Source organism: Exserohilum turcica (genome assembly GCF_000359705.1).
Source record: "Exserohilum turcica Et28A unplaced genomic scaffold SETTUscaffold_3, whole genome shotgun sequence".
Lineage (NCBI taxonomy): Eukaryota > Fungi > Ascomycota > Dothideomycetes > Pleosporales > Pleosporaceae > Exserohilum > Exserohilum turcicum.
Window position 1 is genome coordinate 1,405,755 of NW_007360136.1, and position 23,514 is coordinate 1,429,268.

Genomic DNA, 23,514 nt, shown 5'->3' on the forward strand with positions numbered 1-23,514 from the left:
TCATCTGTACAGTGGATTACATAACTCTATAGCTTCATAACTTCATCACAAAACCCTCCCTACGAACTACCGATTCCCTTGCCTACAGGACAGTTTGGCACATTTTTCTGCCACGCAATCTTCGCATACGCCGGCAAATAGCTGTTGGTTGTAAAGTTCCCATCTATGTAGTTCGAGACCTGGCTGAGTGAGAAGTTGCCACCAACATCAGGCTCATTCAAGGCGTTAATGATGTAGCTTGCGATGAAATCCAGGAAGACAAGATCGACACTCTTTGGCATAGATCCGTCAAGTGGAAAGGAAGCATTGGCCTGGAGATCGTTTGGTTGCGAGTAGTTTGGAATGCGTGAATGTATCGTATCGTCGCCGTCGGTGCCGAAATCGTCTGTGGTGGTATAGCCTGGTGTTGGAGCAGTCGATTGGCGGCGAATGAGGCGGCCACTTTGTCTAGAACGACGAGTATGTCCTTCATATTGGTGAGTGAGTGGCGGGTCAATGCAGGTATCGCGGTCTGCGAGGATAGGACTAAAGCCAAAGTCGGTCGACTCGAGGTCGCGCTTCTTTCTTTGGTATGGGCCTGCATTCAGGATATCGAGCACCTTGGATGCTTGCTCATATGGCACATCAGCAATGTATTGGAAGACGTCTTTGAATGGCGAAACGATGAATGAGTCGTCGTATGTGAAGGGACCTTCGGCGAGATCGAAGCGCACGCTACCGGTGTTGATGATGATGAATCGAGCGGTGTCCTTGCGCGTCTCGTTGACGACAACCGTAGCCAAGGCGGTTTGGAGAAGTTTGAAGATGTTACCCTCGGCCAGAAATGGCTTGCAGTACTGGCAGTATGTCGCTGGCGCACAGCCGTAAAGATTGGTCAGGTTAAGCTTAGCTCGTTCTGTTGTGATTTCCGAAGTGACCTCAACACCATGGGGGGTGTCAAACGCCTTGTAATAGCGCTGGCTTCCCTCGGCATGGTACTCAAACGTGTTTCGGTTCCAATCAAGATATCTGCGCTCATAGACGGTCGAGGAGCTTGGGACCGACCTAGCAGACAAATTTCCTGTCCTTTTCTGCACCACGGCAGGGCGAGAGGGGTTCGGTACGCCTTTGGGCTTTTGAGGTGCTTTTCCAGTAGCCGAGTGGATACCAGACATTGCAAGCCAGCCCAGCGTCTCACAATAACGGCCTAAACTCCGGTCAGGAATATACGGTCAAGAAGCTTGGGAAACAAACCAGACTCGAGACCAGTGGCCTTGTTATCGTAGACTGTAAAGTCTCGAATGTGCGTATGGCCTCCAAAGAACTGGATCGGCGTATCGGGCCTGATACTGCGAATGGCCTTGAACACAGTTCCCATGGTACTACTAGAAGCGGTGGTTCGCACAGGGTTGTGACCAGTGACCACAAAAAGATCAATGGGCTCGGTGAAGTTGACGGCGTGCTGGAACCACGACTCCTTGACCATGTCAGCAGCTTTGATAACCTTGGAAACATTGCTGTTCCCGGTAAAGTCAAAGAGCACACCGAACGCCATGATGCGCAATCCTACAGGATGTCAGTGCATTTTTACATTTAGAGTTTGCGACATACCCTGCTCAGTGGTGAAATAACGGTACTGAGCGCCAATGTACTCGAACTGACCCGTGGCCGGGTTGATGATCTGAACATTGCTGGTAAGATACTTGTCTCCATAGACCTTGGAGAAGTTGCTGAAGGTCTCATAAGCAATCTCGGTCACGTAGAGCTCATGGTTCCCGATAGTCAAGAGGTCGTAGTCGATGTTTTCAAAGATGGCATTGGAGACGTTGCCGTTGGGTGTTGTCGCGTCGCTGAGCCCGGCACCGTCGTGCAAGTCCTATGGCCGGTCAGTATAGGCGCCATTTTCACCACACACGTGCAGCCCTACTCGTCCCCAGGGCCTCAATGGCAGAAACTAACCCCTGTGTCGATCAGAAGCAAGTCAACACCAAGTTTGCGAGCTTTCTGCTTCATGTGCTTTGTGAAGCTGACAAAGTCGCCCCAGTCAGCGCCGTAGTTCTGCTCCTTGATGTGTCCTTCAAGCCATCCATGGGTATCCGTGGTGTGTAGGAAGTTGATCTGTCCCCATTCCAGAGGTCCTTTTGGCATGGTGGTAGCATTTTGCGCGTCGGGTTGCATCCGACGGACATTTCGGGTGAGAACGACATCGTCCTGGAGTGGCCCGTAGCAGCTGTGGTCTCCCTCACACGCCCAAGCTGAGGCGATGGTGACCGCAAGCACACCGCACGTAAGAAACCTCATTGCTGACGATGGCTGGACTGCTGGTACCCGGGGCTGAGCAGAGAAAACGCCATGTTATATGCCTGGAGGCAATAACGCGCGTGCATACGGCTCAACCGCGGATCTGGTGCTGCGCTAAATCGACATATCCGTTGCTGTGGCCGCGCAAGACGGCACGTGTAACTGTCATTGGTGAAGAAGATAAGCTTTTGACAAGGTCGCTCGGCCAGAAAGCTTGATCAAAGCATTCTCCTTCCTGATGGGTGGCAAGCGCCGACTAGCGTCCCGAGAATCCGGCCGCTTTTCGCTCCTCTCCGACATGGACTCTGCATCCATCCCCGGATCTCGTCAGCTCTTTTGCCACCAGCGCAGATCCCAAGTGGCCATGCTGATGCATATTCATAACTTGAGAAGCTACTCACAGGGGAATAGTGCCTTTTGATTACTGTGATAGTGATACCGGTTGTTCAGCGTGGCTTTCAATGACATTTGTTATCCAAGATACCACGGCAACCTCCGCTGAGGCCACTAATCGGATGCCACCGAGGAACATTCAAGAATGGCCCGTTTTATACGGAACTATACAATTACGAAGGCGTTGTGAACGAAATCAAATACCAACAGCTAGACTCAACCCTCATGATGCCTTCTTGTCGTCTGCCTGATACAACAATGGGAAGATATGGAAGACTGCAACCAATTCTGTAATGAGATAAATGTCTTCTGAGCCTCGTCGCAACCCACAGTTCTCTTGCTTTGGTGCGATTGCGTAGATGTCAGGCTTGTGAATGCATTGCTTAATATAGCAAATTCTCAATTTTTTCTAACTCTGACGAATACTACTGACAAACTTCATCTTTATTATACAGATGATGGTATTTCTATAATGAAAACTAACACCAGTGCTTCTATGCCAGTCCCGCGTCTAGAGTAATTGCAACGAACCTCAATCCAAAGTCCTAGCCTGTCCCCTCTGCTAAAAATACAGCGCGGTTGGATGTGAAGAGTACGTAGTAGCCCTAGTGATAGAGATTCCTGGCAATATCTCAAATACTTATCGGGGTACTCTTGGTCGATTAAAATATGGCTGACAGTAACGATGTCAGTTGCTGACACTGTATTGTTACAACAGCAGACCTCGGGGACATGTGACGATACAAAAAAGCGCTCTAGTGCTGCGATGATATCCAAAAATCATAGGTTGCAAAGTGTTGTTAAACTTCTTGACAAGGTGCAGTCAAGCAGTGCTCATCTTGTCAACCCCCGGGTCGCTCAGGTACACAGCAAAGTAGCCTCTAAATGTACCTCATTATGCTAACAATTTTTAACAAATTTGTTTCAATTGTTCATTCACAGAATCCTAGAAGAATCTGTTGAAATACGAGTACTTGCTACAGGCGTGGGAGTACAAGCAAGATTGGGCCAAGGATCGAGTGAAATATCGCCGCCGCTAAGTAAGTGCTGCGCGACATACTTGACCACTTTTTCCATTTGCGCAACCAACCTAAAGGTTCCTGACACGCTGTCTTTAACCCACTTCTCATCACGTGTCTTCTAACAATTTTTTTCTTTTTCAAAAACCAGAGTTTGCAAAAGCATCAAGCAGCAAAAGGTGCGTATTGGTTGGTCGCTCCAAGTATTCACGTTCGCATTTCCACCCCGCTCACTTACGTACCTAAAATTTTCCGATCCAACCACTCAACAAGTTACCTACCTAGGCACGAACTGAGACAATTGCAGATTAGAACAACAACAACAGCAACAGAAGATCTCCATTGCATATTTCTGAACAACGAAAAAAAAATTAAAGATAGAGAAAGAGATAGAAGACCAAGAGGAGAAAAACCAAGAAAGTATGCCGTCAAGTGAACAAAAAGCCCAAGCCCTCGGCTTCTCCGACTTCTGGGATGACCGCTACAAAAAAGCTGAGGGCGACAAGCCGACGCACGAGTGGTTCCGCGCCTTTACCGAGCTCGAGCCGTTTTTCAACAAGCATCTTTTCGAGGGAAGAGGCGAACAGGGGAAAAAGAGCCGGGTATTACATCTAGGCAGCGGAGATAGTGTGAGTTACCCTTTTTTTTACTTATTTTTGCGACAAGTACTGGACCGGTGCACGCATTGCTTTGACCCAGAGAAAATGTCGTTTGCATTGCCATGTTTTCTATCGTCATGTCTGCTACTTACACCAGATGCGGTTTGCTGTTCACTGCGGCTGGGAAATCATGGTTTGTGTAGCACAGCTGATATTGGAACTAGAGCGTTCCATATGACCTCCTGGAAAGAGGCTACACGAACCAAGTCTGCATCGACTTCTCGGCTGTCGTCGTGGATCTCATGAAATCACGGTACGCGGACAAGCCGCAAGTAGAATGGACATGTGGTGATGTACGAGACATGAATGGGATTGCTACGGGCTCGATAGATGTCGCGTTTGACAAGGGCACCCTGGATGCCATGATCCACGGTAGTCCGTGGAGTCCGCCGGACGATGTCTTGGACAACAGTGGGCGCTATCTCAAGGAAGTCAGTTTTTTTTGCATGGAGAGTGTAGGAATGCGGTGTTTATGCTAACTGGGTCAAGGTCGCGAGAGTGCTGAAAGATGATGGCATCTTTCTTTACATTACGTACCGGCAACCGCACTTTATCAAGCCCATCCTCAACAGAGATAACGAGTGGGATCTGCAGATGGAGGTCATGGGCGGCGGAGACAGTTTCCAGTACTTTGGCTTCATTCTGAGAAAGCATGGTGCGTCTGCTGCATGAAATGGCACTGGGTTGTCGTGTCTATGAAGTTGCTATGGGGGTTTGTGTACCCAAATATAATGATGAGCCATTTCTTCGACTCAAAAGCGATAGGGGAGTACAGATTGAGCACGTGCTTTGACCGATGAAGCATGAGAATATCAACTTTGTTTATTTCTCACAACCTGAAAAGGTGCTGGCCTGGCAATAGTAGGACCGAGCCCACATGAACTACAGTAATTGCATACTAAGATGCGAACAACGCTGTATAAGTCTATCTAAAACTACACTACAGCCTACGAAGCATGGAATCTTCTCATACTGCTAAGAAAAAAACAGTACAAGACGCCTGCCCAAACTCGACAAAGCAATTAGTCCACCTTGATCGATCTGTAGATTCTGAGTGTGAAGAGCCAGCTTGCAAAGAAACCAATTGTACCTAAAGTTGCGTTAGATTTTTTCATTTCCAGCTGTGTAGGTTGTTTGCACTTGCCTGTGAGAACGAATACCAGTCCACTCAGTAGGGCAGAGTAGCCCAGGTACACTACTCCACTGGTCCAGCTCGTCCAGCTGACATCCTTGACCCAGTATAGCAAGCAACTAGCAAACACGTATGCCCCGCTAGCGCCAGCCGTAAAGAAGGACCTCCACTGCCAATGGTAGTTCTCTGCGCAGAGTAGAAAGTATATCATCAGAACCGTAACCGCCGCAGAAGTAATAATCATAAGTCCGAAGCAGAGGAAGAGGAATCCGAACATGTAGTAGACTTTTGAGAACCAAATCGAGTTCATGATGAAGTAAAGTTCAACAAAGATGGCGCCAAAGGGAAGTACACCAGCCAGGGCCATGGAAGGAATAGGTCGCAGATAGCCTCCTGCTGGTGGAATTTGGCGTGGGATCTGATTCGTGCGAACAGGCGGCTCGATAGCGGCCTGCTTGAAGCCGATCCAAGAACCCGCAATGCTCAATGGCACTGAGATGACAAACCAGATAATCACCACGACAAGCATCGTGGTGAATGGCACTGCTCCTGATGCGCCACGGCCCCAGACGAACAGGTTCATGAGAAAGAAGACACCAAAAACGATTGCTGGTAGAGCCACAGGGGTGTAGAAGAAGCACAGCTTCCAGGATTCCCCATGGAAGAACTTGTAGATGCGCGCAGAGGTGTAGCCGCCAAGGAAACCGAAGAGCGTGTAGAAGATGATGATGACGGTCCCGAGCGCGCCGCGATTGCTGGGGGAAAGGAAGCCGAGAAGCGCGAATACTATTGCGATTGTCAGTAAGAGGATCTCATGCCCATGCCTTGTGGCCTCACCTATAGTTAGCGCTGTCATCGCAAAGAGCTGGGCTCCGTTGCCAAGCATGACGGACAGAAGCAGCGGGTTTGTTGGGGGCCTGAATACATCGCCATGCACCAGCTTCCAGCCCGAATCATCGGCAGTATCGTCAGCGTCCCCAGTCTCGCCAAAGTCTTCGAGCGCAAACTGATCCAAGCGGTTGTACCGCGCAATGTCCTTCTTAAGAGTACGAACGAGGATCGTGCTGACCATACCGACGAGGAACACGACAATCACTGCCGAGTTGATGAGGGAGAACCAGTGGATCTTGGGGTCGTAGACATGAAGATATTTGTCCCACCGCGTCGCAAAGGGCGTCGGGCTGGGCCTCCAGTATACGCCGTATGTGAAGACGACCAGATTCTCGTCTCCCTCCTTGTCTTGCAGAACAACTGGCGTCTGCCCATTGCAAATCGCCCCATTATCGCCTTGCCTCTTTGATTCGGCTATCGAGTACGGATCTACCAGCACGCCCACTACACGGAAGTTACCAGGCGAAGCCTCGTGGTAGTCAATCACAATGTCGTAGTGGTTGTTGAACATGGGTTTTTCCTCATCCACCAAGCCCAATGCAAAGCCAGGTTGGTAGAAGACCTGGTCCGAACCAAGTTCTCGTAATGACTGTGCTGCTGGCAGCCCGTCTATCAACCAATTGAGGTCATAGCCCTGGTATATTCGATCGTTTACGAACGCTGCATCCTGGCCCGGATAAGGCGCCTCGCAGAGGAACTTGCACGTCTCGTTTATTCCCATCTTCAGCTCAAAAGGACTTGTCTGTATGCGGTCGCCGAAGAGTATGCTTCCCAAGCTTTCACGAATTTCCTTTGGGCCATCCTTCTCGCGGCAAAAGTGAAAGGGCGGATAGTAGTAATCGAAGGAGAAGACGGACCGTAGCTTCGGATCGTTCTGCGAATCGGCCGGCGTGAGGCGATTGACGAATAGCGGCACGGTGTCGCCAGTCTTGTAGGACGTCGGCGCGGTTCCAGGGAAGTAGAAGGCTGAGGCTGGCGAGGGCGCGATGGCTAGCAATGACGCCAGCAGGGCGCCAGAGGCCGAGAGATCAAGCCGGCGCATCCTGCGTGCTTGGCCGCGCACTTGGGCGAGGCGTGCAACAGGTGGTTGGAATTGGTTCGAGGTGGTGAGTGGAATAGCGACAGGCAGCGGTGCCGCGATGATGTCGCCAACAGTCAGAGGGGACAGATAAAAATAGGCAGGGTTCGTCTAGGCCCGTGGGGTGTCCATAGTAGCCAGGTGGCAGCTGAGCAGAAAGGCCGCGGAGTGCAAGTGATTAATTGTCGTGTTGTCTGAAGCTACCTGTTCCTTGGCTCCGACGACGTTACGTGAGAGCGGCGGCCTAAGAGAGCTACGCGTATGCCAAGCCATCAGCCACCCGTTTCAGTAGACAAGTGCAAGGGTCCTGCAAGCGTTGCGTCAGTACCGAGCACCGACTCGACTGCTCGCATGGTTGCCGGATTGAGAAAGCCTAGTATCATGTTTATTTCGACATGCTCTGCTGCTGGGCGCGAGCTTCGATGGTCACGTCCGAGAGGCGCGACAGACACGCACGGCGCACACGCATGTCACGTCTAGAGTTTATTGTTGCATCCCGCAATCCAGAAGCTGAATTGTGTGCAGTGTATCTACATCAATCATCCTGAGGTCCCATGCGCCGAGGCCAAGTCAACCTTGTGCATCCCTAACAGCGAGGGGACGATGGTATGCCACAAATCCCGCAAATGCGCTGTGATATCGACTGTAACAAAACAAGTATAGGAAATAACCCTTGGGTATCGACCCTCCTCTTCAAACAAGACCATCGTAGAGGGACAGGGCCGAAACGATCGTCTCATCGCGCTTGGAGCCCTCCTTGAACTCGGCCATGTCTAAGCTGCCGTTCTCGTCCTTGTCCATCATCCGGAAGATCTTCTTGACGCGCTTCTCGGGGGTGTCCTCGTCTTCCGGGAGCTTGACCATGGAGCCGACCTGCATGTGTCAGTGGCGGATCCATCCTGGCTTGCACCGGCGCTTACCATTTTGTAGATTGCTTCTACAATGGCCAGCATCTCCTCGTAGCTTATCTTGCCATCGCCGTCAATGTCGTACAGCTGGAATGCCCAGTCGAGCTTGTCCTCCATCTTGCCTCGGCTCGTGACGCTCAGTGCGCAGATGAACTCCTTGAAGTCGATTGTGCCAGACTTATCCGCATCGAAGACGTTGAAGACATAATCGGCAAATGACGACGGATCGCCAAACGGGAAGAATTGCTTGTAGATTTTTTGAAACTCCTCCTTGGTCAGCATGCCCGAGGGGCAGTCCTTGAGGAACCCTAGATATACTTAGCCGCGGGCCGTTTGACCTAGCCTGCTCTCTTGCGCACCTTTGTACCATTGCTGCAACTCCTTCTTGTCAAAGTGTGTCGCTTTCTGGAGGTCGGCCAGCTCCTGCTGGGACAGTTTGCTCTGGCTATAGTAATGCACAATCAGCTGCTGCTTCTGTATCTCCAGACACGCTGTGTTGCAGCGCAGCCCGAGACCCTCGTTTAACTCTCGCATGGCGTTGGCCAAGGCAACTCTCTGCATGCCCCTGTAGTGCACCTGTCCAGCCTCGCCAAGGTGGGGTGCGTCGCTGCCATGACGGCGCGCAAACTTGAGCGGCGCATGACCGTGTTGGAGGAGAGGTATGCCGCGTGCTTGCGAAGGCGTCAAAGGCGCCGGTTGTCTTTGCGCGTGCTTCCCGCTGGGGCCGTGGGTTTCAAGTTGCAGTTGCATGTTTGCGCGGGCTGTGGTCGAGAGCGGGACACGGGCGCGGGTTCTTGGGCTTGCGTACAGAAGCCATGGCGACGTCTGTTCCAGCGGGCAGCCTGATTTCGAAGGAGCGTGTATTCGGCGTCCAGGGCAGGCGACGCCTGGTGGTGAGGCAGGAGGCGCTGCCGCCCCGCATGGCACAAGCACGAGGGAAAGGAAAAACCAACTTACGATTTGCCCATGGCTGGACGAGGATCGATTCACCGTAAGTGGGGAGTCGGGGAGCGCGCAGGAATATGTAGGGCAAAGAAGCGGCTAGGCAGAGGTGAGATGTTGGCAAGGCGGAGCAGCACCCAAAGTACAGTAGCAGTAGCAGCTGGTGGTGGCGGGCCAATCGATGGCGGGGCTCCAGGAATAGTTCTGGAAGCGTCGGGGCGCAGGCGGCTGGCGACAGGAGCAGGAATAATGCGCGGCAACGCCTGGGCTGGGATTCGGTATTGTTTTGGGCGTCGGGGAACGGACGAGGGAGTCGAAGCTATAAAGTATGACGCAGGATGGCAGCGGCCTGCCCGTCTTGACAGCGCGGGTCCAGACAGGCGACGCCAGAGAGCGGCCACTCGGTGCGAGGGGGGAAGAGGGGGGCCCCGGCCTGGCAGCTTCATGTCCCGCCCTCGGAGGCCAATGCAACTCCTGCCGGGCGACCCCGCGAGACCTTGGGTATGTACGTACACACTGCAGATGACTCGTGCCACTCGTAAGCCCTCTGTCAGCGCCCGTCTGGCAGGGCACATTTGGGCTGCGAACTGCCGGCCATTCAGCTCGGCGCATCACGCGCGCGGCCTGCGTCTTCTTCCCGCCCTACACATACTTGGCCGCATCTTCTTCCACCTGCGCATAAACCCGCGGCCCTTGGGCGTCACGTGCCTGCGCGTGGTCCACCTCCATCACGCTTCTGCTTACAGCTAGCACCCGAGCACGGCTGTTCCAGCTCGGCCTCTCGACCACTCCCGGTTTCCGAGCACGCCATGGACGACATTCTAAACGAGCAGTTTGGGCGGGTGGAAAAGGCGCTCACGACGCTGGTCGACTCGATTGCCGCCTACAACCCAGCTACCCAAGCTGCAATCGACCTTGTCGCGGCCGACGACCAACTGAGCGAGGGACTCGACCAGCGTGCGCCAGCCCACCCTGCACTGCTTCCCCGCGATGCCAACTGACGTGTCGCAGTGGCCAAACACCAGGCAAACCATGCTCGCATCCAGACCCTGCGTGCCGAAGCAGACGCCCTAGAAGAGCAGCTCAAGACTTCGGTCAAGAAGCTTGCAGAGCTCCGTCGCGAACTGTTTGCGACACCCGCGACGACGTTTCCACACGACTCGCGCGCCGTGCCCTTTGACGAGCTCCTTCAATATGCGACCAACATCTCGAGATACACCGTCCCCCCAACATATCGCGAGCGCGTCCCTACGACGGAAAAAGACAAGGACGAGGAAGACGGAATTTCAAGCGGCGCCCCGACCAATGGTGTCAACACGCCCGCCATTGTCCCGGACGCACCCGATGCACCCAATGAGGGCCCAGAAGCCCAGAAGGGGGCTGAAGATGCAGATGGAGCTGCGCCTGATATCACGGCCGAAGAAGAAGAGTGGCTGAAGAAGCTCAAGGCTAGCAACCTGGCATGGTACCCCTGGCCGAGCACAGAGAAGATTCGCAATGGTATCCTTTACCGCCTCTCCTACTGGCGCGAGAAGGGCAATGATCTGGATGAATTCAATATACCAGCGTACCTGGAAGAGCAAAGAAAGAAGGCTCTTGGCGACGAGGAGAAATCCGAAGAGGCCCCAGAGCAAGCAACAGAAGAGCAGCCTCACCGAGAAACTGCACGGCCAACGATGCCGCTCAGTGCCTTTACAGGTCTGGATGATATGGACGAAATGTGAGCTAGGATTGAAGTGGATAATTGTAACATGCACCTCACCATCAGAAACATGCTATGTAGGAGGGTCCACCAAAATGAATAGAATCCCCCTGTGTTGAAAATATGGCATCTCTGGTATCTGACAATGCACCAAAGAACCATGCATTGCCATACAATGGTCGACTCTTTCCTGGCTCAGTGTAGAGATATGCGGTTTGTGTACAAATGCATGTGAATACAGGATGACATGACGTCACTGTCATCCGGAAACCTTCTTCCCTTATCTCAATCTGTTTGACGTTTCAAGTATATGACTGACATCTATCATCATATACATCCTTGTATACGCCTCGCAATAACCCCCAGCCGTTGGAACTGCTCGGGCGGTCCCTGTACCACTAGTCCCAATGTGGCTAGCATCCAAATTTTCGGGAAGCCGTGCTCAACTTTTCTCAAACTTTCCAACGCGACGTGAACTTCAACATATCCACTGACAATTGAGAAGCAAAATGGGAAGCAAGACACGCAAAAGAGAGCGCGACGCGGATCAAGTTGAGAAAGTGGACGAGGCACCAGCGAAACGGCGCAGACAGAGCATTGAAGATCAGGTGAAGCTCTCGAAGCTTTACGTGGACCTGGCCGCAGAAGAAGATGACGTCCGCTTTGAAGCCGCCAAACAGATCATTGTTAGGTTCTCGCCTGAGAATAAACCAGCTGCGAAGGATGTGGAGGTTGCCTTAGTGCGACTGATAAAAGGCCTGTGCAGCCAGCGCAAAGCTGCTAGGGTTGGGTTTTCACTTACCCTCACGGAATTCCTACGGCAAACGTTTGGACCCAAGAAGGGCGAGATTGAAGGCCTGGAGCTCGATGTTGCGTCCATTATCAAAATGGTGGAGGACAAGACGAAGCCCAAAGGCAATGTGCCTGGAAAAGTAAGAACACGATACTCAAGACATACTCCTAATGCTAATCCGTGCAGGAACGAAGAGACCACACTATTGGAAAACTGTTTGGCTTCAAGGCCATCATGCAGTCATCCATTCTCACTGAACCAGAGGTCTCATTGGATTGCTGGAACAAGCTGCTTGACCAAGTCTACAAGATGGCGCGCGACATTCCTTGGCTGCGCGAAGAATGCGGCATGGTTCTTGTCGAAGCTGTAAGGAGTCTCAAGGGCCAGTCGCAGTATCAGAAGTGTGCCGAGGAAGTACTGGAAAGACTCAACGCTTTCAATCTCATGTCCACTCCTGAGGGTGTAGCCGTGTGGCTCACAGTCAAAGAATACTACCCCGAGGCGCTACCAGAGGGCGTCTGGCATGCCAAGGACCCTCTTTCGAAAAAGGAGCGCTCTCGACTGGCCAAGATCTTGAAGGAGGACTTCAACAAGAACGAGTCAGAAGATGGCAAGAATGAGACTACGAAAACGGGAACTACGAACCCGAACCCTTCTTTTACCTGGGACCTAGCCTTTGCCGAGATTCTGCGTAGAGACGAGTCAGAAAATGGAAATGCTCAGTACAAGCCAGAATTCCCGCAATTCTGGATCGATACCGTGGACGGTGAGTTGGTGTGACGAGACACTATCACTTGCAAAACTGACAAAAATCAAGGCAACCTTTTCTCTTCTTCGGCATCTCACGAACGGAAAGCCTGGGGATTCAAGTTACTGAGTAGCTTGATCACGCGCGTGCCTGACTGGACGGTGCCAGCACTCTTCAGTCCTAATCTCATGCGCACTCTGATCAACCAGAGCAAGAAGGAAGACCGGTTCCTTCACTCGGCTGCGTTAGCAGCGTTGAGTTCAATCCAGCTTCGAGTTGAGCACGACGACGGAACAGCTCTGCCCATCTTTGTTGCGCTCACATCAAAGAATGGCAGTGTTGAGTTTGACCGCATCACTAAGACGAAAACACTCGAACAGATCCTTTTAGCAGCAGACGACAAGAGTTTGATGAAAATCGTACGCCATCTCAAGTCGTCAATTCTGCGGCCGGAAAGCGAAGACCAGGCGGTTGCTGATAGCCGTCGCCAAGCCATTGCGGACCTGCTCTTAAGCACAGTCAAATTGTATAAACGATACGAAAAGTTCAACGAGAAGACATTCAGGAAAGAGGTTGCTCACCGAAAAGAAGGCCGCTCCTCAGAAGAGAGAAAATCAAACTGGCTCCGAGAGACTTTGGAGACGCTAGTAGAGTGTGCCTACTTTGTCCCCGCTCAAAATGCAGAGACCAAAAAGATGCCTCTGCCCCCTATCAGTGATCGCAGTCGAACAATGTTCCAGGAGCGGCTGTCTTCATGTTTGACCAAGCTGCTCGATGCCAAGCTTGGCGACCGCGCAGATGTCGCACTCATGGTCATTGATATGGTTAAAGCTAAAAGTGGCAAGTCTACAAAACTGACGCTTGCCTTCAAGGCAGATGATGCGGTTCTTAGCACGATAAAGCAAGCATCAAAAACCCTTGACAACATCTCTGCGGCTGTATGTTTTTTTCTTCACCCACTTGTTACTTGACTGACTCAACGATAGGGCTCGATAGCTGGCAACGAAATGGCAGCGCAAGGCTTCATGCTTTTGTACGCTTTGACGCTTCTCCAAGTCTACAACGGCGAAGGCGATGCTGTGATGATGCTCGACGATCTCGATGCCTCATATAAAGCGTTTGAAGCTTCACGCAAGAGTTCGTCGAAGAAGCAGAAGTCTTCGACGTCGGATGATCAGAACGCTTTTGTTGAGATTGTTCTCTCTTTCTCAGGCAACACACGCACCTTGTTCCGCCGTATTGGAGAGGAGGCTTTCTCCATCTTTGCTTCGGAGATCAGTGCTGACGGAATCCGGTCACTGACTGAAATCCTCGATACCGAAGAGAACCTGGAGGGACAGAAAGAACTTTTCAATCAGGGTGACGAAGAAATGGAAGATGACGGATCAAGCGACAGGGACGATGATGAAGAAGACTCTGATGTGGAGATGATTGATGGTGAGGGATCCGATGACGACGCAGCCTCTGACGTCTCCGACTCCGACTCTAGCGACGGCGACAGTGACAGTGACGAAAGCAGTAACAGTGAAGACGATGCAGAACTGACAAAGTTTGACAACATGCTGGCGATGACTCTTCAAACATCAAAGCCCAATGTCGACGGGGATGTGGCAGAAGAGACGTCAGACGAGTCTGATATGGACGACGAACAAATGATGGCACTCGACCCACATCTCAGCAAGATCTTCAAGGAGAGAAGCAAGACAACGAGTAAAAAGAAGGAGCGAGAGGATGCCAAGCAAAACGTTGTCCAATTCAAGTCAAGAGTGCTTGATCTGCTTGCCATCTACATGGACAAGCAATACTCTAACCCGCTTACTCTGGACATTCTGCTTCCGGTGCTTCGCCGCACTCGTGCAAGTGCAAACAAGCAGATAGCCGACAAGGCAGCCAAGATGCTCAAGACTTTCTTCGACACGCGTACGAAGCGGAAAGGACCTCTGCCAAAGCCAGAGGATAGCGAGCATGTGTGGGAGCTGCTGAAAGACATCCATGAAGAGGCAAAGCTGGGGAATGGTGCAAAGGTTCATGCAGACGCGTGTGGTTCTGCCAGTCTGCACGTTGTCAAGGTGCTTGTTGGACTGGACAAGGCAAACTACGCCGGGGTAGTCGATGTGTATGCGGAGACGCAGAAGCAGTGGTTCGCGGACAAGAAGTCACCCCTGCAGCCGGTGCTATTTACACAGTTTCAAAATTGGTCTGTGAACGCCCGGCAGCAGGCAAAGTAAGTTTGGTGTTGGAGCACGAGGGAGCCCGACAGCGTATTGCGTAGAATAACATATAATACAAGTTTGTATCCGAAGCGTTGAAGTTGCTCCGCAGCCCCTTCTGTGCGTATGACATAGCCCCACTGTTGTTGCTTTGTTCAGGCGCCAGTCGTTTCCTACATCTAAGTGTGGAGGCGAGATATCTGTCGGCCGTTCCTGTCGCCTTCACTGTTGATGGTGGCGAGGCCCCGCTATTTGCTGCCCCGCGGCGGGGAGCTTCGGTACCCCTAGCGCAGCGTACTTAGCCCGATGTCATACCAAACATTTCCAAGGTCCAATCCAGCGAGCGGCGGTCGCGACAATCAACTCCGATTCCTCTCCTCCACTCAGCTCGCACACAAACATGGCTTGCAAGCACGTCAACGCGCCTGGTCGGTCTTCCTCTCAGTCTGCCCGAGCAAAGTTATTATCCAGCACACAAGGCTTCAAGGCGGCAACGGCCGGAGTGATTGGCCTGCCGCCTTGACAAGATGCTTGTGTAGCTTGGACCCGGACGACAGCTGTGCTAACATGTTGTAGAGCTGCGCCCCCCAGGCCCTATGCAGTCTGTCTACCGGGAAGACTGTACGCAGTGCTTCGATTCCATCGACGACCCTACCGGCCTCGATGTGTGCCTTTACTGCTTCAACGGAGGCTGTACAAGCGACCGGAACCATGCTCTCCTGCATGTATCGGCCACAACCCACCCGCTCGTGCTCAACATCAAGCGCACGCGGAAGAGGGTCCAACGCGATGAGCCTCCGCAAAAGATGACCAAGCTTGCCGTTGCAGCTGAAACCGAATCTGACCGCTACGACACTACCACGCAAGTCAAGTGTTACGAGTGCGGCGTTGACGATGTCGACAAGAGCTCTGGGAAGCTTCCAGACATTGTCGATGCGGTCCTCAAGGCAAACACATTTGCAAAGCAGCAGGAGGTCAAGGCATGGGAGCAAGAGCTGACAGCTTGCGAGCACACACTGTGCCTGGAGCAAGATACAGCACGGCAGATCGAGTCTCAAAAGTTGGGCCACTGCTCAGAGTGCGAGCTGAATGAGAACCTATGGCTCTGTCTGTCCTGCGGTAATCTGGGTTGCGGTCGTCAACAGTTTGGTGGCGTTGGTGGCAACTCGCACGGCGTCGCGCATACCAAGTCAACTGGCCATCCAGTCGCAGTTAAACTCGGTTCACTTACGGCCGATGGTACAGCGGATATTTACTGCTATGCTTGTGATGAGGAGCGCATCGACCCAGAGCTGCCTGACCATTTGGCGCACTGGGGCATCAACATCAAGGACAGGGTGAAGACGGAGAAGAGTCTGACTGAGATGCAAGTCGAGCAGAATCTCCGATGGGACTTTGCCATGGTGACTGAAGATGGCAAGGAGCTACAGCCATTGTTTGGATCAGAATTGACGGGACTGAAGAACCTGGGCAATAGCTGCTATCTCAACAGCACTTTGCAGGCCCTCTTCTCCATGCCAGAGTTCAAGGAGCGCTACTACTTACCCGATCAAGCGCCACCTAATGCAGCGCTTCCTGCAGAAGATTTAGAAACCCAATTACGCAAGATTGCCGATGGCATGATCTCGGGTCGATATTCGAAGCCCGACAGCGACGTCATTACCAACGAGCATAGCCCGGAAATCCCGCACCAGCGTGGTCTTGCGCCTGCGATGCTGAAGCACTTGATCGGGCGAGGTCACGCAGAATTCTCCACTATGCGACAACAAGATGCTTTTGAATTGCTTCTCCATGTACTCAAACTCATCTCTCGGTCCCAGCACGTTGCACCCCACAAGGACCCCGTCGACGCGTTCCGGTTCGTTATGGAGCAGCGGCTACAGTGTGTCGGCTGCAAACGCGTTCGGTATAGAACGGACGAGCAGGAGAACATTTCGATCCCTGTCCCTATTCGCAGGATCCCCAAAGAAGCACAGATGGACGTCACTGATGGCAATGGTAAAAAGGAAGAGAAGGAAGAGTTTGAGCCCGTTTCACTAAAGGAATGCCTCGACATATTTACAGCCGAAGAAATGGTTGAGCTTACATGCAGCGCCTGCGGTAGCAAGGATGGCTTCACCAAGAGGAGCATGTTCAAGACTTTCCCGTCAGTTCTGGCTGTGAACGCGAGGCGCTTCGAGCTGGTGAACTGGGTGCCCACGAAGCAGGATGTACCAGTCATTGTTGACGATGAACCGTTTTCCTTTGATGCCTACAAATCAAACGGACTCAGCGAGGGCGAGGAACTCCTTCCGGATGATGTTGACATGGGCGCAGCTGGAAGCTCATCCGGCAAGTGGACGCCCAATGAAGCGGCACTATCTATGCTCGAGGCTATGGGCTTTCCAAGGGTTAGGTGTGAGAAGGCACTGCATGCCACTGGAAATGAAGACGCCGAAGCAGCATCAAACTGGCTGTTTGCACACATGGAGGACCCTGATATTGACGATCCTGTCGACTTCAACGCAGGCTCTGGTGGGGGTGCGGCTGCAGCATCTATCATTGACCCTGAGAAGATTGAGAACCTTGGCGCTATGGGCTTCAACGCACCTCAGGCACGACAGGCTCTCAAGGAGACCGGTGGCGACATGGAGCGGGCCGTCGACTGGTTGTTTAGCCACCCAGATGCACCCGGCGACTTTGACGAGGGCGGTAGCTCCGATGCCGCTCCCGCTGCCAATACGACGGAGAAGGCATTGGCTGGCAGTGACAAGCTGCCTGCGAAGTTTCAGTTGCAGTCGATTGTATGCCACAAGGGCAGCTCAATTCATGCTGGGTAAGTCAATCTATCTACAAGCCTCTTTGGCTGATTCACGTGACATGTACTGACACCTCACAGGCATTATGTTGCATTTGTTCGAAAGCAACTACCAGACCAGCAGTCTGCCTCGTGGGTTTTGTTTAATGACGAGAAGGTTGCAAAGGCTGCAGACGTGGAGGAAATGAAGAAGTTTGCCTACGTGTATTTCTTCCGGCGTTTGTAAGACGGCAGGTCTAGGTCTTGCATAACGGACTTGCATGGCGGACGCGGAGTTGTCTCGGATCAGCATTCATTGTGGCGGCACGGCGAAACGGGGCGTGGGGGTGAGGAGGGCATTGCAGCAACAACCAAAAACTTTATTCTAGTAGATGTCAGCACAACAGGGTGGAGGATGTGGGCGTGGACTGTATTAGTAGAAGTTTCCATCTGATAAGAAGTTGGTAGAGAAGCTTTTGCATGTGCATACGACGCTTGGCTCCGAGATGATGCATGTGGTAAGTGTGGGGTAGATAGCGCACAGATTACGTCGCCGATCACGGGTTTTCCGTGCATTACTTCAGTTGCCTGCCGCCCTCCACCACCTCCGCCACACCTACACTATCATCAACCTACTACCAAGACGCCCCTCAAACTTCGGATTACACACCAGCAACCTACGCATATCCACCGCTACCATGTTCAGAAGAGTCGCAGCAGCCGTGCCCGCCCAGGCCGGACGAGTACTCGCAACCGCTGCGAGACCTAGCATCGCATCGCCCATCCGCGCCGCAGTACCTGCTGTATCAGCGGCCGGACGGCGGCAATACCACGAGAAAGATAGGTTGCCCATTGCCCCTCTAATGCGAAACGCCGGCGTGATGGCGATATCGGGGAGCTCATGACCCACGCCACCCTTGTGCCAATCCCCTCTGCCCCAGCAATCGCTCGAGAACGCTCAGCTAACATGCGCAGCACTGCTAGACCACTACAACAGGCCGCGAAATGTCGGTTCCATGGCAAAGACGGACAGCGACGTCGGCACTGGTCTAGTCGGCGCACCAGCATGTGGCGATGTCATGAAGCTCCAAATCCGAGTTGACCCCAACAACAACACCATCAGCGATGTCAAGTTCAAGACATTCGGTTGCGGCAGTGCGATTGCCAGTTCGAGTTATTTGACCGAGTTGGTCCGTGGTATGACATTGGAGGATGCTGCGCGAATCAAGAACACAGAGATTGCAAAGGAGCTCTGCCTACCACCTGTCAAACGTGAGTTTTCCTTCGGGAAAAAGAAACAAAGCATATTACGATACTGACTGCTCGCAGTGCACTGCTCTATGCTTGCCGAGGATGCCATCAAATCCGCCATCTCCAACTACTACACAAAGAACCCCAACGCACGACAAACAGATCTTGGCGGCAAGTCGGCGCCAATGCCCAAGGTGGAGGTCGAGACTGTATCATCTGCGGCGGCTTAAGAGGGATGTTTGACATAAATTGACAGCGTGGGGCACCGAAGGAAAGGGCCCGAGAATGAAGGATGAAGGCATTGTATATTCCCCGGCATTTAGTCTTTTGCTACTCCATGTATCGAATAGGACTAGGGCGTTTGTGCGTTGAGGCGGTTTACTTCTGCGGGTAGGCCAAAAGAAATACTTGAATATTTTACAACAATCAACAAAAACATTTGAATCGCCATAGTTTGTGTGTCAGGATGCGATGAACGTGATCTAGTCGAGGATGGCAAGTGCTGCGTTTAAACGGTATATGTAAAAACTGGGCTCGCTGTGTTTTATGCTGAGGGGCCGGATATCGGCGTATAATTGCCTGTGTGAGCTGAGTGTCACGCCATGTAGGTGCTCTGGATCTGATAATCCATCTGATAGTCCAAATCTGGGAGCGTGGTGTGGGCCTATGACGCGTAGTCCTGGTATACAGTCTGGATGATCTTTTGCTGTTCGTGGTGAAAGACTCGTTTGCCATGTGAGGATGGTATTGCTAACCCAGCGAAGTGAAGGTGTCTGCCAATGACGTTGCGGACCCTTCTCTCCTCCGTGACCTCGGTCCTTACCTTGTCAAAACCACCCGAGCAGCCTACGCGCACCGCGACCAACTCGCGCAGATCACACAAGCATGACGACGATGCAAGACGACAACTCAGCGTCCGCGATACGCTTCAAGCGCCGCAAAACCACCCACCCGAAGCGTGTCGTCGTCGAAGAAGATGCGCCTACGGTCGCGGCCTCACAATCTCCCGATGCTGGCACTCTACAGCATGCGCCCTCGTCGCTGGAAGAAGCCAACAACGACGCAGAGTCTGTCCCAAACCTAAAAGAGATACTGCGCAACCGGAAGCGCCCACGAGACCGCCTCAAGGACAGCGCGCGCAAAACAGACGCCCCCCGGATGGATCTGGTTTCCACAGACGCACCGCCGCAAGACCAGTATACAGGGCGCTTTGTTGCGCAGACAGGGCAGGTTGTGGATCGCGACGACAAGCAGATGTAAGTAGGACATGCAGCCACCCCATGCAGTTGGACATCCCTCGGGCGTGGCAAGCACAGGAGACTGATGTGCTAGGTCGGAATACGTAGAAGCCCGCATGGCTGAAAAGAACTACCGTGAATACGGCTGGCCCATACCATCCCATCTCCAGGCGTCGGTCGCAGCCATCGCGCCAGACCTGCAACACACCTTTACCTCTTCCTCCAAGACGTCTGCGCATGCGCCGACCGCCACGGAAACCCCCGCCGACAAGCAACACAGCCAGCGGCTCGCTGCCGGCCGCGGCAAACTCGAAGAAGTCGATCTCGGCCCCGAGGCCGCCGCCCGCATCGAGCAGGCGTGGAAGCGCCTCGAAACCGGTGAGCCTGAGCTGTCCGCCTCCAGAGCGCGCAGAGACAGGTACGGCTATGCGTGGCGCAAGCCGCGGGGCGGAAAGACGGACGAAGACAAGAAACGCGATCAGATGGTCGAAGCTGTGCTCAGCGAGGCAAAACGTATGTATCCCCCATGTCATGTACTTTTGCAAAACGTTTTACTAACCAGGCCTTTTGTCCCAGTTGATTACTTTGACGCGCCTGCTCCGTCCAAGCCCCCCGTTCCAAACTCCACACATGCCAATGCCGACGATGCGCTCGTCGAGCAGTTCCGGACAGAGTACTTTGAATCCATCGAGGCGCGGCACCAGCGGCATGCAGCGAGAAAGCCCGCGACGTCTGCGGCCAAGGGCGCGGCGCCCACGATTTCAGGGCCCAAAATGGGTGGGAGCAAGAGTGCGCGGGCGCGGATGCACAAGTTGCAGCAGGAGGAGTTGGCGAAGAAGAAAATGAAGCAATAGAGATATGTGAAAGGGGTGATGTATTTCCTGGGTATGAAAATGGAGAGTTGATATAGTTGTTGTTGGTTGTGGGCATGGTTACGATATTCAGTTGTTCGTTGTACGGGTATATGGGATGATTATTTACAACAACAACACCACCAACATAGACTTGGTTCACGAAAATATAAGAAAGGAGAACGATACCAATCAATCAATCAATGCCTAGAAATCAGAGTTAGTAGACAAATGGTGTATACCGTATGGCTCCTGTCCTGTCCCCCTTGAATTCTCCACTCCATGAACCCCTATAAGTTTAAAAAAAACGCCAGTTTTCCTTACCAAGACACTGTATATATCAAACCAGTTCTCCGTATGCCGCATTTCATTACTCATTACTTAAAGTTTTTTCGGCGCGGGTTTCTTTCCCTTTTGCGCAGTAGCACCAGCAGTAGCACCATTCACGGCTTTAGTCGGGGGAATCTTCTTGGGCACCTGCACCCCGCCGGCAGGCGTGATTTTAATGGGGACGCCACTGGCTGTGACGAGGGAAGTGGTTTTATCTTTGCGCTGAGCATCTTCAATGTCTTGCTTGTCAATCTTGATTTTGACGCCGTTCTTCATGGTGAGAGTGCCTGTTTTCTTGGCTTGTTCGACGTCGGCTTGGGGCACTTTGATCATGACGCCTGAGGCGGTCATTACTTCTTTCATGGGTCCGCTCGGGGCTGGTGGCGATGGTTGCTTTTGTGGCTGCTGTTGAGAAGGCTTTTTTGCTGGGCCGGTGGGCGCGCGGGCGGCTGTGCCGGATTTCGGGGCTGCGGGCTGGGGGTGTTTCTTTGCTCCAGTCGACATGTTGACTGCGCTTTGTGTCTTGCTGAGGGCGGGTGTGGCGGCGCTGGGGGTCAGCATGGTTTTTGTTGGTATGCCGTGTATGGCTGAATGGGGGCGGCTCAGGCCGTTGGGCATTCCGTTGGGCATTACGGCACCGCTTGAGATTGCGGTTTCTTTGACCAACTTGGCGAGGTTTTCTTGCGTCAGCCGTTGGACTTGGGGCATGTCTTTTGGATCGGCGGCTTGCTGTGCTCCCATTTGGGCGGCGCCTTCGATCATCTTTTCTAGTTGCTCAGGGCTGGGTAGGCCCTTCATGTCGCCGCCGCCTTGGCCTAAGAGTGCTTTCATGTGATTCTCAAAGAACTCTTTGCCGCCGGGTATGGGTAGATCGTCGGGTGAAGCACCATATGCCACGGTCAAGGCCATCATGATGGACGTTATGGGAGCAAAGATCTTGACGAATTCGTTCCAGTTGCCGCTCTTCACCTCCGTCTCAATCTGGACCGCCGGCCGGGGCACGCTCCGAATAGACTTGTTTCCATTTCCCCGGCTACTCTCGCTCCTGGCATCCATGTCCAGATGGTCTTTCCAAAAGTCCTCTGCCGGAAAACGATTGTTGCGGCTAAAGTACTCGAGCATGTAATCCTTTTCCCGCCATCGGTTTCTGAGCCACACTTCGAACGCATGTGTATTCTCGTAGGGTATGTCTGCGAGGCGGAAGCGGCGCCAGTGCATGTTTACTGATTTTGGTGGTCGGCCTTCGAAAAAGGAGGAACGGAGCGTAAAAATGTCCTGTCCGTACTGTCCTGGTGGTATGCCTTCGTATGCGATGGTGCAGTCATAGAGCCAATCAGTCGTGTCTTTGAGTTCGTTGAGACAGAACTTGAGACCCGTGCTGCGGGGAAGCAACTGGTGCTTCATGTCTTGCAGTCCATTCTTTTGCGCCCATGCCTTGCTCTTTTCACGGGTAGTCGGAGACAGGTTGGTGCCTTCTGGAAAGATGATGAGCCACATAGGATCTCCCTTCTTGTTCAGTTTGGAAAGGTGCTTCTTGAACGTCCTCTGGTCCTCTTCCCACTTCCTCGACAAGAAGATGAAATTGTAAAACTGCGCGCCCCACCCGATGATGGGTATGTTCTTCAACGACTCCTTGAGGATAATGTAGATGAAGCCGTGCATGTTGTTCGTATAGGCGATCCACCACAGGTATAGCCAGTCAGTGTAGAGTTGGTGATTTGCCATGAGGACCATACGATCAGCGAAATTGCACTGCAGAGAGCCATCTTTGCGCTTGATGAGCTGGCCGACCATGGTAGAGTCGCCAGATACACGGACAACCGTTGGGGCCCACCATTGGGTCAGGCAGGTGATGAGGATGGCGAAGCATTCTTTGGTATAGGCCATGTAGCCATCGTAGAATTGAGGGTCGATGAGTTTCAGGGGCGCCCCCAGGAACTGCGAGGCACTGATACTGCGGCGCATTAGTTGAAGTGGATCGTGAAGTGGGTAGCCCGGTATGCCTACGCTAACACGCCAGACAAGAAGGTCGAGGCCAATGTGAAAGCCCTCTCGGCCTGTGTCAACTCGCCATATCGCGGGGGCCCGGCTGGATGGGCCTCGACATTTCCCTTTGAGAATCGCAGGCCGGCGCCCAGGTTATCCTTCTTCTTCCTCTGGACAGATGCGGGAACTGGGGATTTGGCCGCTGATTGGCCCGTCAGAGCACTTGGCTTTGCGGCCGCCTTGGTCGCCAGCTTAGCGGGGGGTTTGACAGCCGGCGACTTTGTAGCGGCAGTCGGCTTCTTCGTAGCTGGCGGCATCTTTGGGGGG

General features: G+C 52.9%; 9 protein-coding genes across 9 annotated transcripts; 5 read left to right on the plus strand and 4 right to left on the minus strand.

Annotated features, from left to right (window-relative positions):
* Positions 1–59: 59 nt before the first annotated feature.
* SETTUDRAFT_137105 (uncharacterized protein) lies at positions 60–2,127 on the minus strand (the record flags this gene model as incomplete). Its single annotated transcript, XM_008029234.1, has 4 exons — positions 60–1,186; positions 1,234–1,545; positions 1,591–1,855; positions 1,939–2,127. 4 exons carry the CDS (start codon positions 2,125–2,127, stop codon positions 60–62), a joined length of 1,893 nt encoding a protein of 630 aa, XP_008027425.1.
* A 1,987-nt stretch (positions 2,128–4,114) lies between these two features.
* Positions 4,115–5,043, plus strand: SETTUDRAFT_137107 (uncharacterized protein; the record flags this gene model as incomplete). The annotated part of the gene is made up of 3 exons (XM_008029235.1): positions 4,115–4,321; positions 4,516–4,782; positions 4,841–5,043. The coding sequence occupies 3 exons, from the start codon at positions 4,115–4,117 to the stop codon at positions 5,021–5,023; spliced, it is 657 nt and encodes a 218-aa protein (XP_008027426.1). The 3' UTR covers positions 5,024–5,043.
* Positions 5,044–5,162: 119 nt separating this feature from the next.
* On the minus strand, positions 5,163–7,568 carry SETTUDRAFT_163702 (uncharacterized protein). The gene is made up of 3 exons (XM_008029236.1): positions 6,321–7,568; positions 5,496–6,269; positions 5,163–5,441 (listed from the first exon to the last, which is right to left on the minus strand). Exons 1-3 carry the CDS (start codon positions 7,414–7,416, stop codon positions 5,374–5,376), a joined length of 1,938 nt encoding a protein of 645 aa, XP_008027427.1. The 5' UTR covers positions 7,417–7,568; the 3' UTR covers positions 5,163–5,373.
* A 360-nt stretch (positions 7,569–7,928) lies between these two features.
* On the minus strand, positions 7,929–9,598 carry SETTUDRAFT_163703 (uncharacterized protein). The gene is made up of 4 exons (XM_008029237.1): positions 9,318–9,598; positions 8,720–8,805; positions 8,373–8,668; positions 7,929–8,325 (listed from the first exon to the last, which is right to left on the minus strand). The coding sequence occupies exons 1-4, from the start codon at positions 9,326–9,328 to the stop codon at positions 8,146–8,148; spliced, it is 573 nt and encodes a 190-aa protein (XP_008027428.1). The 5' UTR covers positions 9,329–9,598; the 3' UTR covers positions 7,929–8,145.
* Positions 9,599–9,903: 305 nt separating this feature from the next.
* Positions 9,904–11,110, plus strand: SETTUDRAFT_163704 (uncharacterized protein). The gene is made up of 2 exons (XM_008029238.1): positions 9,904–10,259; positions 10,314–11,110. The coding sequence occupies exons 1-2, from the start codon at positions 10,112–10,114 to the stop codon at positions 11,024–11,026; spliced, it is 861 nt and encodes a 286-aa protein (XP_008027429.1). The 5' UTR covers positions 9,904–10,111; the 3' UTR covers positions 11,027–11,110.
* Positions 11,111–11,513: 403 nt separating this feature from the next.
* SETTUDRAFT_91696 (uncharacterized protein) lies at positions 11,514–17,778 on the plus strand (the record flags this gene model as incomplete). Its single annotated transcript, XM_008029239.1, is given in 9 exon segments — positions 11,514–11,936; positions 11,984–12,563; positions 12,615–13,117; positions 13,154–13,483; positions 13,532–14,769; positions 14,915–14,982; positions 14,998–15,257; positions 15,334–17,570; positions 17,634–17,778. The coding sequence occupies 9 exon segments, from the start codon at positions 11,514–11,516 to the stop codon at positions 17,776–17,778; spliced, it is 5,784 nt and encodes a 1,927-aa protein (XP_008027430.1).
* Positions 17,779–18,229: 451 nt separating this feature from the next.
* On the plus strand, positions 18,230–19,012 carry SETTUDRAFT_91320 (uncharacterized protein; the record flags this gene model as incomplete). The annotated part of the gene is made up of 3 exons (XM_008029240.1): positions 18,230–18,409; positions 18,494–18,803; positions 18,861–19,012. 3 exons carry the CDS (start codon positions 18,230–18,232, stop codon positions 19,010–19,012), a joined length of 642 nt encoding a protein of 213 aa, XP_008027431.1.
* A 655-nt stretch (positions 19,013–19,667) lies between these two features.
* SETTUDRAFT_90957 (uncharacterized protein) lies at positions 19,668–20,874 on the plus strand (the record flags this gene model as incomplete). The annotated part of the gene is made up of 3 exons (XM_008029241.1): positions 19,668–20,038; positions 20,115–20,533; positions 20,597–20,874. The coding sequence occupies 3 exons, from the start codon at positions 19,668–19,670 to the stop codon at positions 20,872–20,874; spliced, it is 1,068 nt and encodes a 355-aa protein (XP_008027432.1).
* Positions 20,875–21,252: 378 nt separating this feature from the next.
* SETTUDRAFT_42115 (uncharacterized protein) lies at positions 21,253–23,504 on the minus strand (the record flags this gene model as incomplete). The annotated part of the gene is made up of 2 exons (XM_008028894.1): positions 21,253–23,155; positions 23,209–23,504. The coding sequence occupies 2 exons, from the start codon at positions 23,502–23,504 to the stop codon at positions 21,253–21,255; spliced, it is 2,199 nt and encodes a 732-aa protein (XP_008027085.1).
* Positions 23,505–23,514: the final 10 nt, after the last annotated feature.

Coding starts and splice junctions, on each gene's coding strand:
- SETTUDRAFT_163702 (XM_008029236.1), bottom strand. CDS start 7,416: ATGCGCCGGCTTGATCTCTCGGCCTCTGGCGCCCTGCTGGCGTCATTG. Junction 6,270..6,320: donor GATGACAGCGCTAACTATAG/GTGAGGCCACAA, acceptor CAATCGCAATAG/TATTCGCGCTTCTCGGCTTC. Junction 5,442..5,495: donor ACTGGTATTCGTTCTCACAG/GCAAGTGCAAAC, acceptor ACGCAACTTTAG/GTACAATTGGTTTCTTTGCA.
- SETTUDRAFT_163703 (XM_008029237.1), bottom strand. Junction 8,669..8,719: donor GTTGCAGCAATGGTACAAAG/GTGCGCAAGAGA, acceptor AAGTATATCTAG/GGTTCCTCAAGGACTGCCCC. Junction 8,326..8,372: donor TAGAAGCAATCTACAAAATG/GTAAGCGCCGGT, acceptor TGACACATGCAG/GTCGGCTCCATGGTCAAGCT.
- SETTUDRAFT_163704 (XM_008029238.1), top strand. CDS start 10,112: ATGGACGACATTCTAAACGAGCAGTTTGGGCGGGTGGAAAAGGCGCTC. Junction 10,260..10,313: donor GAGCGAGGGACTCGACCAGC/GTGCGCCAGCCC, acceptor GACGTGTCGCAG/TGGCCAAACACCAGGCAAAC.